The sequence below is a fragment of the Penicillium bovifimosum genome (genome assembly GCF_028826915.1).
Source record: "Penicillium bovifimosum strain IBT 22155 chromosome Unknown utg000002l_segment0_segment0, whole genome shotgun sequence".
Classification (NCBI taxonomy): Eukaryota; Fungi; Ascomycota; class Eurotiomycetes; order Eurotiales; family Aspergillaceae; genus Penicillium; species Penicillium bovifimosum.
This window is the reverse complement of record NW_026622711.1, coordinates 4,221,137-4,233,861: the sequence shown is the minus strand read 5'-3', so window position 1 is coordinate 4,233,861 and position 12,725 is coordinate 4,221,137. Positions and strand designations below refer to the sequence as shown.

The following is a 12,725-nucleotide window of genomic DNA, read 5'->3' as shown; positions in this document are numbered from 1 at the left end:
GCAAGACTCTCTTTCTTTCTCTCTTTATTTTCCTAGTTCCTGACCGGTGGCCCACGCTTTGGGATGAGCGCAGTGCATCGCGTGCCGTTGCGGGCATTCAAGACTGATCCCGCTACGGTGATCGGAAAAACACCCACAGCCTCCACGTCCGGATTCCTGTCTCGTACTGTGTCAAACTCGCCGCTACGACCGTCGCCTTCCAGCACAAACAATGTCCTATCCCGGATCCCATTACGATCTTTGCGGGGCTCGACTCTCGCCGCTTCCTCTCGTTGTTTCTCCGTGAAGGCCGCGCCTCTTTTTCCTGCGAAGACTCACAGCCTACCCAAGCGAACGCAGTCAAATATAAATCCCAATGGATCGCAGCGGAGCATTCTCAAGTGGTTCATTATCGGAAGTGTTCTCGGTTTGGGCGCCGTGACGTTCTCTGACCAGGCGCGGCATGCGTACCAGGCAGCGCAGAGAAGTGGGCGCGTTGTTGGCGCTCTTGCTGTCTGTATCAATGAGTAAGTGGAATTGCAATTGTTCTATACAACTTGGTCCAGAGCAATCGGTATAGAGGTATAAGTTATGCCTTGCTAACGCGCTCGCCAATCTCAGTTACCGTGTCACCCTGAATCAAACCACCTCATCTCCCGAAGAACACGACGCACTCATTCGTGCCTGCCACAAGCGTTGCGCCGAGCGTACTCTCCGCGTGCTAGAGAAGAACGGATCAGTCTTCATCAAGCTGGGTCAACATCTCAGTAGCATGGGCTACCTGCTTCCCCTCGAATGGACCACCACCTTCATCCCGCTCCAGGACCGATGTCCCGTCTCATCAATTGAGTCAATCGCCGAGCTATTCCGCAAAGACACGGGCCAAGATATGAGCGAGCTTTTCACCTCTTTCGAACCGACACCTATTGGCGCTGCGTCCTTGGCACAGGTGCACATTGCCACGCTGAAGGGATCCGGACAAAAGGTCGCGGTCAAAGTGCAGCACCCCGCGCTGGACGAATGGGTGCCGCTGGACCTGGCATTAACCCGCTTCACATTCTCTATGCTCAAACGCTTCTTCCCTGATTATGACCTCGAGTGGTTATCCAAAGAGATGGACTTCTCGCTGCCGCAAGAGCTGGACTTCCGCATGGAGGCCCAGAACGCCACCCACGCCGCCGAATACTTCAAGGAACACTCCAACGCACCGCTAGTCATCCCCAAAGGTAATCTCCAGCCCCCCCATATCCGAGCTTACAACCAAGCTAATACCTCCCCCAGTGATGTGGTCCCAAAAGCGCATTCTAGTCATGGAATTCATCACCGGCGGCCGCCCAGACGATCTCGCCTACCTGGACGCCCACAACATCGACCGCGATGAAGTCTCCGCCGCCTTCGCGCACATCTTCAACGAAATGATCTTCGGCGACAACGCCCCGCTCCACTGCGACCCGCACGGCGGCAACATCGCCGTCCGCCCAAACACCACCCGCTCCCACCCCAACTTCGACATCGTCCTCTACGACCACGGCCTCTACCGCACCATCGACCGCGACCTCCGCCGCAACTACGCCAAGCTCTGGCTCGCGGTTCTGGACGCGGACGTGCCGCGCATGCGCGAGTTCGCTCACAAAGTCGCCGGCGTCACGGACGAGCAGTTCCCGCTTTTCGCTAGCGCTATCACCGGTCGTGATTTTAGTGTGCTGAAGAAGAATGTTGCTTCGTCACGCACTGCTGAGGAGAAGAAACATATTTCCAGTGCGCTTGGTGAGGGCATGTTGCAGCAATTGGTTGTTTTGCTTGGACAGGTGCCGAGGATTATTCTTTTGATTTTGAAAACTAATGACCTTAGTATGTTTCCCCTGCTTTTTTTTTCCTATTATATCTTCCTTTATACAAGAGAATATTGTACTGACACATCCCAGCTCGCAGTCTAGACGAAAATCTGCATACACGTCAAGGCCCCATGCGCTCATTCCTGATTCTCGCACGGTATGCGACACGCACCGTCTTCGAAGAACAGCTCGAGATCATTACCGAGTCTGGTGGTGTTCTCCGTAACTTCTTCCGTTTCTTGTGTGCATATGGGAGTTACCTTCGTGTTGAAGTCAAGCTATCTGTCTATGAGACTTTGCTGTCTTTGAAGAGTCGTTTCGGTATTCAGAGCGTTTAGCGCTTTTCTCCAGAGATAGTCTGTCTTTGACGGTTCCTTGTGTTGCTTCTGGCATAATATTCCCCTTGTTATTGGCACGGATTGTCTTGTCTGTGCATCAGCGATGGCGTTTTCTTTGATGCATCTTCTGGCTGATTGCCAGAGATGGATGTGTTTTCGGACTTTATCTCCTATTTTTTAAAAGGATTTGTACAGATAACTAGATTGTATTAGATTATAGACAACTTCTATGTTGCTTTCTCTACTCTGTACACGTTACGTAGACAATGATAGGTTCATGGTTTCATTGCGAAAGTATCAAGACGCTGCTTTTCGAAAAATTGGAGATGAGTATCGATCAAGGATCCCATACCGAGGCGCCATTGCAGAAAAAAATAGAACAGAAAAGGGAATATGTACATGGGCAATTTGTTCGTTTCATCTCATCCATCGTCGATTTGAGAACACATTTTCAGCACGAAGGAAAGACGATACATCGCAATTGCACTTATCACTTGACTCCAAGAACTTGGAACACATTGATCAAATGATTGTGGTAGTAAGACAACCTCGGAAGACCACGGGATTAAAAATGAGTCGCAGCGTATCAAATAAAAACGAGTGAGTTCATCGCGGGAAACCCCATCCGCTCACGGACAAAAGCGAGTTCCGCAGATTTAAACAGCAGCAGCAGGGCTGCTGGTAGTCTGCTCAATCTCAACCTTAACGTCAGGGATAGAAGCACCTGTCCCGGACAGATCCGTGGTGCGGGCGTTGGGGTTCTTCGTGTAGTAGTTTGCAATAGCGGACTTGATAGCATCCTCTGCAAGCATAGAGCAGTGCACTATTCAACATGTCAGCGAAACAATCCCACAATCCATAACCAAGGAAAGGAAAAGAAACATACACTTAACAGGAGGCAGACACAACTCCTTCGCCACATCGGTATTCTTAACCTTACCCGCCTCATCCAGAGTCATACCGCGCACCAGCTCAGTCAAATAACTCGACGAAGCAATAGCACTACCACAACCGAAAGTCTTGAAAACAACATCATCGATTCGGCCAGACTCCTTGTTAACGCGGATCTGCAGCTTCATGACATCGCCACAGGCAGGCGCGCCGACGAGACCCGTGCCGACGTCCTGGTCGCCCTTCTGCATGGAGCCGACATTGCGCGGGTTGTTGTAGTGGTCCAGGACTTTCTCGTGGTAGCCTCTGCGCTGGGCGGGGGCGGGGGCCGATGTGCGGATGGTGTTGGCGGACTGCAGGCTGGAGAGAGGGGAGAGAGTGCTGCGGGTGGCGATGGAGCCCATACGGGGCGCGACGGTGACGAGGCGCTTGAACATGATGATTATTTGATGGATTTTATTGTATGGTGTTGTGTTGTGTTTGATAGATGTTGGTTGTAACTTGGGAGGCGAAAAATGATGGATCTGATAGGGGAGAAGGTGATGAAATTCATAAATACTCGGATCCGGGATTAGGTAAGTAGGCTAGTCCTAATGGGGTAATCTACTGGCCGGATTCGCCGGTGGTCGGAGATGACTAAGATGACGTTCGTTCCTTCCCTTTTCTTTGCTTTTCGATCAGTTTGGAGTGTTTGGAGTGTTTGGTGATTTGCTCTATCAAGTGAGCGGGCGATATCAGGAGTGGCGATCCTTCACTACTCAACGGTGGACTCGGTCTTGTTCGCCTCTGTGAGCCAATTTTGAGCCAATGCAGGGCAATGATATCAAATGGCTTTAGTGATATGCATGAACTCAGCGATCATCGTCATTACTAGTTTCTTTCTTTTCGCTCTGCCGTTCGAATATCATTCTACTCTTGCTATTCCGTTGTTGTTGTTGTTGTTATATTTAACGCCCAATGGGTCGCAGGTGCAGCCTGCGTCCCCGGACCTCCCGAAGGGCATGTGGGCGTGCCACGCTATGGAATTATATACAGTAATATACATTAAGGTACGCCCATCGATGGCAACTCTGGCTGTGGTAGCGGGCACGTTTGGCCCTTGTGACTGGTACCCTCCCCGACATGTGGGGTTCTCCAGGTCGTGTCTTGACGCGCTGGTCGGCGCATATCTTTTCGGCCACACGGCCTCACAAGAACCCCTACGCTAAACAGCGAGACGCCAGCACAGCGCTACATACCCATTTACACAGTATTCCCGCAGTGATAGCTCTCGGAGACCGAATCGGATATCTCCAGCTCGGGGTAATTCCAAGATCACGAAGTCCATGACTGGAGAGATAAGATATCTTATTGCGCAGTAGATTCTCTATTACCTCTCAGGTATCGGGAAAAGGATATACTGTGTACACCAACATCCCCCGCATGATACCTTCCATCAAGCTAACCATAGCTGCACTCTACAAAGCCTGTCTCACCGCAGACTTATACTGCAGTCAAACACTATTAGCAAAAGCCAACCCCAAACCCAATCAAACCTATAACGTACCGGAATAATCTGCGCATTCCCCAAATCCCACACCCCAGAAGTAGAATAAATATCCTTCTCCAACAGCTCGCGCACCTCGGCCTCACTCTCCGCAACGGCAAGCATCATACTCCCCTTAAAGGAAGGTGTCTCGCCCTCAGCGGGGTGTGAGTCGAACATCGCACCTGGATCAAATCAGACATGGTCCAAACAATGTGCCCAGCACAACCCAGTCCAGTCTCCCAGGTACAAAATAGAGAAAGGGATTACATACCACCAGCAACGATGTGACCAGACGCAACCAGCGGCTTCACGTTTTCGAGGTGTTGACTATACAGAAGCACGCGTTAGCAACACACTCGGACCAAGATACATCCAGGAGAATCAGAGGGACTCACGGCCGGACTTCCAGTCGCTTCGCCTGCGCACCGGGGAAATCGGGCAGGATGCAGAGGAACTCTTTCTTAGCGGGTGCGGAGGACATATTGCGGATCTGGAGCTTGTATGGAGAGGGGGCGAGGTATGTTTTTGCGGTGGTTGAGAGGGAGGGGCAGGAACACGGGGAGGATGTGAGTCGGGATGGTGGGACGAGGAATTGGCGCGTGCGGGGGAAAGCGGGGGCTTTGATTTGCAGGGCGCGGGTTAGACGGGGGCGCATGGTGATGGTTCTAGAAGGGGAGGGATAGTTTGATTGGGATTGGGTGGAGATTGGTGTTTGGGTGTTGTATGTCTGAGGTGAGAGAATGCGGAAAGATGAGGTTAGTAGCGGTGCTTGTTTTGCCGTCGGGCTTACTCCGTTGGCCGGGGTCTGATCGTCGATCTGGACTGTTGGTGCTACTGGTATTTTATGGATTACTGAAGGTATCGGGTTTTGCGAGTGAATCAAATCGTGCAGATTATATACATGGGACTCAGCGGTAGACAGGCCAGTGCTATGTGTCTGGGTTGCTTCACATCGAACGCACTGAAAGCCTGGATCTCCCGCCGATCTCGAAAAAGTCAGGGACGCCAGCTCCAGCATATGAGAAATGGAACAAAAAAAAAGGTTGAGAAAGACAATTTCCATATCCGCATAGCAGCATCGGAATCAGGATCGACCTGTGGAATGAGGCAATAAAACGACATAGACATGACAGTAAACGGTCCGGTTCTCCCCTAATGTAGGTTTGCGCAAGAAAAACAGATGATCGAGATTGTAACTCGAGTGTCCATGCCCGAGGACATCACCCACGATGGGAAGGGATGTCCCAGGGCACAAATTCAGTCTATCGATGAGGCCTGGAGAACCGGCGGACTCTATAGACCTGCAACCAAACAACATTTTCCCCCGTAGCGCCAAGGTAACAAATAGACACACTCCCTGAACGCACGATAATGGATTAGGGAAAGTCATTAGGCCTCTCGTCACGAAGCTTCCATCCAAATGAAAAAAAGGAAAAAGAAATGGGTAACAAGGGAGGGAAGTGAGAGCCGCCGGCGTAGAATCTTCCGATAGAAGACATCGGGCGGCAGGGCAACAAACGGCGGATGAGATTGATGGAAGTTCGAGGACGGGGTGGAATCGACTTGAATCCCAAGCGGGATTCCAGCGGAAGGGCAGATTAAAATGCTTTGCGGTCTCCAAGATTGCCGGGCTTCTCGTCCGTATCAATGTGCCAGACCACGTAGTTGGGCAGGCCGATCACCTGGTAGCCAGCTCGCTTGGCCATGCGAGCGAACCCTTCGGTCTCAGCCTGGTTCTCGAAGGCGTATGCAGGGAAGTTGATGCCGCTGCGGTGAACGTCCGCCTTGACGAGGATGTTGACACCGCCAATTCCGTCAAGCTCGATCTCCTCATCCTTATTGTTTCGCCAGTCACCCATGCTGACCAGGTAGGTACGGCCGGTATCGTACTCTTTGTAACCTTCGGCGAGAACGGTATCGGTAGGCAGGCTGGCGCGCAGACGGCGGCCCTTGTCGGATTCGATCCAGGAGTTGTAGTCAACTAGAGTGAACAGGTCAGCAATCTGCGCAGCTCAAGAGCTCACAGGAGATACATACAGCGACCCTCGATGTCGTGACCATCAGCGTTGTAACGGTGGAACCAAATGTCTAAGAAAAGTCATTATCAGCCAACTGTCCGGTCCCAATCTCCAAATTCCAGCAGAAGCACATACTCGGCACCAAGATATCCTTGTCGTGGGCCATGAAGTCCTCCAGGATACGCTCGGGGCAGTCGGTGATATCCACATCCCGCCAGTACACCCAGGAGTGATCGGGCTTGAGAGCCGAGTAGAGCAGATAATTACGGGCACGGCCGATAGCCTTGCGTCGGGGACCTTGAGCGGCAAACGAGTGTCGCTCCTCCACACTCATCTCCACGTCGGCACCGAAATCCTTCTTGATCACCGTTGCACTGCGGAAGCGAACCTTCTCCTCGGCATGATTCTGGATACGGTCGAGCTCGGAAGCGAGGTTCGCGAGTGTGTCGTCTTTGCAGTCACCGACGAGGAAGGCCAGATCGATCAGGTCGTGCGGGTAGGTCAGTTTGTAAAGGAGGTCGAAGTATTTGGCGAGGTAAGGAGCGGCATCACGAAGAGGTGTCAGGATGAGCACACGTTCGCGGTTGAGGACAGCCTTGGAGGTAGACTTGATGGGGTTGAGGTCGTAATCGGTGATGGAGGTGGAGTTGACTTCGTAGGGTTCGTGGCGGTTGAAGAGGACGGGGGTCTGGGCGTGTGCACTCCATTCGACCATCTCGTTAATGGACATTTCCATGGGTGACTTGTTGGAGCCATAGCAGTAGAAGCTGTTGACGCCTCCGAGTCAGTAGGGATTCCTTTCGGCGGGAAATTGTTGTGTTCGGAGTCTCTCACCTTTGCATCTCCGATGCAGATTTGCTGACGCCGCGCCACATCAGGATGAGCAGGCCGGTCAAAGCTATGGAGACCAGGAAGCGAGTGCGCGTTAATAACACGAGGATTGCCCTCCATGGCGGCAATCTGGCCTTGGCCGACTTCCAATTCACGCCGCCCTTTGGCAACAACATGATGAGTTAAATGGGGTATTTAGGGGCAAATCCCGTCTCGGACAGTCGTAAACCCCCCCGAACGAATGTGGGTAAAATGAGGGTGGGAAAATGAAAGGGTTGATAAGTTGATAGGGGAGGAGAAAATACAATCAGCGGAATCGAAGGAAATGCGCTTGCCAAGAACGGCTAAATTCAGCAGTAAGACAATGTTATGGCGACTTATTCAAGTCATCAAGTGAAGAGAAATGGGAAAATCGACGAGAAATAATCTTCTTCTAGGTTTACTGCCCCATGGTTAGCCCCTGGTAGGGTTCTCGAAGGTAGTGTGAGTACCTGACACTGTGTGCCTGTCAAACTCCTATCTTCGAGTCTAGACTCTACGGTATCACAGCGGTCACTCCTATGTTAGCTACCTCTATTCTACTTCTACTTAGTTATTCCATTTGCTATTCGTATGCCTCAGAACCCATTATCTCTACACAATACCACCACAAACACCAAAAGTACCAAGTGCAATTGGTCCAAACTCCCACAGGTTAAAGTGAGACTGTGAGACATAACCTCGTGACTTTGTCCAACCATATCATAAAAGCATGCTTACTCTGTACACTTAGCATTCTTAACCTATGTACAGCCCTAAGCCCCGGCTCCTTCTTTGTGCTTCAACTTGTTTTCTAATTTCCCCCTTGAAAAAGCAATATCCAAAGGTCCGGCGGAGAACACTTGTCCGTTCCAGAACGCTCCACCGGCTGATCGACAGACCTAAATGCTCCTAAACAACGGCCTTGAGCCGATTGAGTCGATCCCGAATCGCGACGAGATGAAGATATTATCTATTCCCTGTTCAAGGGGCTACCTACCTGGTGGTAACTAACCTTTGGCTAATGGCTATGACTAATTGACTATTTGTGACATGTAAGTTAAGTAAATCGGAAGAAGGGTGAAAAGGGGTAGAGCAGCAACACTGTGGCCCCGGTTTCGTACACACAGTACAAATATGACTCTCACTATCCTACAGGCAAGCGAAATGTTCATAATAATCCATTGAGTCATAGTATGATGATAGTTATAGACATGAGAAGAAAGCAAAAGAAAAAGCCAAAATATATCCACCAGCTCATGTATATCCAGATTATAAACAACGCCAAAAGACAAGACAAAAGGAAACAACGAAAAAAATAAACCCCCGTTTTTGTCCAGAAAAGAAAAGAAAAAAACACCGAAATCAATCGACAAAGGAAATTCGAGTAAAATGGGAACATGTTCATCCCAGACACAATATTTATTGTACAATGCAGGCGCTAAACCGCGGAAGACGACAGACGGACTCATGAGTAAGGAAGATAACCGCTGCAGGGTAATCAGAGCAGCGGAAGAGGAAAGGTAGATCGGAAGGGTTCATGAGGATCATCAGGGAGATTCAATATGCGTGGATCATCATCTCCATGCGGCCTAAGGCGACGCAATGAGAGAGTGGCGACGGGGTGCCGCGGGGAACGTGAAGGAGGCTGGGTGGGAGGGAGGGAAGGCAGGAGAAGAAGGGCCCGTTGTAGGAGGGGTGGCAGTGAGGTAGGAGCTGGAGAAGGACTGCGAGGCCGAGCTGGGCATGGAATCATATGCAGCAGTGTATGAAGGCTCGGAGTGCAAGTTGGCAGCGATCTCATCGCAGAAGACCCGCATCCCGGGAAGACCATTCTTCTTCTGGCGCTTGTGTTCGGGGAACTCGAGCACGGGAGCGGGACTAGTGCTTTCAGCCTTTGGGGAGCGGAACATCTGCTCGTAGGACTTGAGCTGGAACTCGAGGGCACGGTTGCGGTCAGCGAGGACCTCGTTCTCGGCCTTGGTGGCCTTGAGCTGTTGCTGGGCCGTCTGGTTCTGCTGCTGCAGGGAGCTGACCAGCTGCTGCAGCTGCATGCAGCGGACTTGCGGCTGCAGCTTCTCGGAGAGCTGCGGTGTGACCTGTTCCTGGCGGATGAGGTGGACGATGATGGCGAGCATGAAGTCGATGAGGTAGATGGCTCCTTGCACGATGTGCTCCTTGGATTGTGTAAGGCTCTTGGATGGGTTCCAGCCTGCGCGCTCGAGGAAGTAGTCGTGGATGCGGCTGTCTAGCTGGCGGTGCAGGTCGCTCAGGTTGCTGCGGCGGTTGCCCTCGGCAATGCGGTGCTTCTCGCGCTGATCGTCTTCGTTAGATTGGGCGCTGCCCTTGCGCTTGCGGCCGCAAAGCTGCTGCAGAGGGGCCTTGCGGTTCAGGTTCTGTGGGGCCACCAAGGCCATAATCTCGGCCTGGGAAAGATCGTTGGGCCATTTGACGGAGCTGGTCTTTTGCATGGCAAAGGATTCTTGCCAGGAGCTTTCAGCGGAGTTGGCCGGCGAGGGAGGCGCCACAATGTGCTCGGCAGCTGCCCAAGGCGACTTGAATTGGAAGGTCTCTTGAACATTAGGAGTAGTCGGGACCAGGGCATCCTTCACATTGAATGGGTTGAAAGGACCACGCGGTGGCAGCGGCAGAATTTGGGGGAGAGGAGGCAGTCGGCGTTCCTCGCCAACGTCGGAGGCGGCCATGCTATTGCTGGAGTTGAAAGAACTGGGTTGATGTTAGGATGGGCTGAGATGCTTGGTATGTGGAGGCAACTCACGGCAAAGAGCAGCGGCGGATGGAATCGTCAGTCATAGAAGCTCTTTCTTCATACATCGTGGATAGTCGTTGAGGAATGCGTGATATGTGCAGTGGTGGTGGTGGTCGTTGTGGTCGTGGTGATGGTGTCGAAGTGGCACGAAGGATATGCCAAAGGGATATGTACTAAAAGGGCTGGGTTCTTCCTGTTGCTGGAAGATATGGCGATGAATCGTAGAGGAATCAGAAGTTGTGGGGTGCAGATGAAACAATGGGGTTGTATATGCACGATGAACGAAGGGTTATAAACAGAGAAGACAAGCAGAATGGAAATCTACACGAGGGCGACTGAATGAGTGAGACAATGGAAAGGGATGCCATGAGGGAGAGGAAGCGTGTTTATATGTCGAGACGTCTCAGATCGAGGGTCCTTCACCCAGGAGAGGGGAATGGCCGATCCAACATGAAGCGCGGAATCGGGATGTCATACAGACAGGCATAGTTCGCCCCACAGCTTCATCACGACGGGGAAGCAAGATGGGGATCCCGTAGGTGGATTACTTTGCTAGTGCCCGCTTGGGCCCGAGAAGAAAAGAAATAAAATCGGTGTCATAGAGTATCTGTCACATCATGCACAGACCGCATCTCGCATTGAATCTGTGAGATTCACGAATGAGAGCCCTACGATCAAGCCCGAGAGAGAGGTTCAAGACGAGGATCCTGAGCCCTTAATTTGTCACCAAGCTGTTGGGAGTGCGATCGACACGGGGAAGATTCAATTATTCTGTACACAGCCCTTGCATCAATAGCTAACCAAATTTATCTCTGATGACGTTGAGAGTTGAAACGGAGTCCGGACATATTATGCGGATGTGAACTGTTGAAAAAAAGCAAAGTGACCATGGAAAGAAAGAACCTTAGAAGCTATACTTACCCAATCTGGTAACCCAGATTGAGTTGCATCTCCAATCCATCCATGGATGGATATAAGCTATGTATGAACATCCACTCAGGTACGCCATGTTGCGATTGATCCCATGGATCTCCCCGCTTAGAGCTTGGTGAAACGACCAGTGCCAGGAAATATACGCTTGCATCAATAGAGAACAGATATTACCATGAGTATCAAGGGGCTCAACGAGATAGTCCCCCTCGAGGGGCTCTGGCAAATCTAAGTTGCCCCTAAAGTAAATAGAATCAAGCAAGGATGAAGTGTCATCAGATATGCGAGGAGGTAGATATGGATCTTAAGTTCTTAACCTTCTATACTCCGTACTGTGTACAAGAGCCAAGGATGAATGAGCTAGAGATGTTCACCATACAATTGATAGCCTCTCACTGAACCATATGTCTACCGAGACATCAAACCCGAAACGAGATGATCGTCCAAGGCAACCGGTCAATTGGGAGACCCAAAGACCAGGTACGTTTCCTGTCAGATAGCAAATCATGGAGTAGAAGATGATTTGGAATAACTTGACACACAGACGTTAGAGAATGGACGAGTCAGAGTAAATAATAAGATAATCGAGGAAATATTTTATTGGTTTTATCTTAGCGAAGGCCTAAAACACCCTAAACTTGGACACGTTCCCCAGGTGGAGATAGCCCTACAACCTCAAATCTCTTCCACGACAATCAATCTGCCTCGGTAATTACTGTGTAGTAGTGACATTATATCTAATATATGCACTTAAATCTCCCTCCTAGTCCTTAAATCTCGTCTAATAGTACAGGTGTCTATACATACCCCCTCACTCCATCGAATCTTCACCAACACGAGTGGGTCATCAGAAATAGAGCTGTCATATTCTCCCTTCCCGTCCCAGCCAACCGTCAATCACCAGCCCTCATGGCGACTCCATCCACCACACTAAGTCCCCCACGTTCTGACCGTTCATCTTCAATATTCCATGAATGATGATATGTATTTACTATTTACTATCACCCAAACCCTTTCCCACCCCCACCTCGAATCACCAAAAAGGACCTACTGCAGAACCCCATTCAAATTGGTCAATGGTGAACACGCAACTTCTATGCATTCCATGCAGACAACCACTCTACCGGAACTGACCTTACTGTTCTCTTGCCCCTCCTCTGCAGTACCTCTGCAGCCTCGCCAAACCTGAAACCCCAGTTCCCACCGTGTCCACAAGTTCACAGCCAGATGCAACCGATCGGTGGCACCAAACTGAGTTCCGCGCCTGCGCCTAAGAGCCACCTGCAGACGGCACGTACCAAGACGCAGGAGGTTCCATCGCTCGAGGCAAAGACCAAACTCACAACATAACCCTGTTACACCCGTCCCTACTGTAGCTACCGTATACTATTTTGCAAGGCTGGAGAGTTTCCCCGACCCATCTGGACCCCAGCGATCTTCTTACCTCAGATTCTGCTTTTGTCATCCCTTTTACCAGTTTACCAGTTCAAGTGGCTTGCATACTAGGGTCTTTCTCTCCGGATCTTCCGAATGGCGTAGGGTCTTCCCAAGGTTTGACTTTACCTAGTTCAGAGCTCGACCCCGATC

At 51.0% G+C, this 12,725-nt stretch overlaps 5 protein-coding genes across 5 annotated transcripts; 1 reads left to right on the top strand and 4 right to left on the bottom strand.

Moving 5' to 3' along the window:
• Window positions 1–63: 63 nt before the first annotated feature.
• Window positions 64–2,152, top strand: N7515_002788 (ABC1 kinase family protein; the record flags this gene model as incomplete). Its single annotated transcript, XM_056663532.1, has 4 exons — window positions 64–506; window positions 601–1,205; window positions 1,261–1,830; window positions 1,905–2,152. The coding sequence occupies 4 exons, from the start codon at window positions 64–66 to the stop codon at window positions 2,150–2,152; spliced, it is 1,866 nt and encodes a 621-aa protein (XP_056525645.1).
• A 656-nt stretch (window positions 2,153–2,808) lies between these two features.
• Window positions 2,809–3,480, bottom strand: N7515_002787 (iron-sulfur cluster assembly scaffold protein; the record flags this gene model as incomplete). Its single annotated transcript, XM_056663531.1, has 2 exons — window positions 2,809–2,975; window positions 3,039–3,480. The coding sequence occupies 2 exons, from the start codon at window positions 3,478–3,480 to the stop codon at window positions 2,809–2,811; spliced, it is 609 nt and encodes a 202-aa protein (XP_056525644.1).
• Window positions 3,481–4,500: 1,020 nt separating this feature from the next.
• N7515_002786 (uncharacterized protein) lies at window positions 4,501–5,226 on the bottom strand (the record flags this gene model as incomplete). The annotated part of the gene is made up of 4 exons (XM_056663530.1): window positions 4,501–4,530; window positions 4,590–4,753; window positions 4,843–4,898; window positions 4,967–5,226. 4 exons carry the CDS (start codon window positions 5,224–5,226, stop codon window positions 4,501–4,503), a joined length of 510 nt encoding a protein of 169 aa, XP_056525643.1.
• A 943-nt stretch (window positions 5,227–6,169) lies between these two features.
• Window positions 6,170–7,596, bottom strand: N7515_002785 (ANP1/MMN9/VAN1 family protein; the record flags this gene model as incomplete). The annotated part of the gene is made up of 4 exons (XM_056663529.1): window positions 6,170–6,552; window positions 6,609–6,659; window positions 6,725–7,356; window positions 7,424–7,596. 4 exons carry the CDS (start codon window positions 7,594–7,596, stop codon window positions 6,170–6,172), a joined length of 1,239 nt encoding a protein of 412 aa, XP_056525642.1.
• Window positions 7,597–9,030: 1,434 nt separating this feature from the next.
• Window positions 9,031–10,273, bottom strand: N7515_002784 (putative HLH DNA binding domain protein; the record flags this gene model as incomplete). The annotated part of the gene is made up of 2 exons (XM_056663528.1): window positions 9,031–10,165; window positions 10,218–10,273. 2 exons carry the CDS (start codon window positions 10,271–10,273, stop codon window positions 9,031–9,033), a joined length of 1,191 nt encoding a protein of 396 aa, XP_056525641.1.
• Window positions 10,274–12,725: the final 2,452 nt, after the last annotated feature.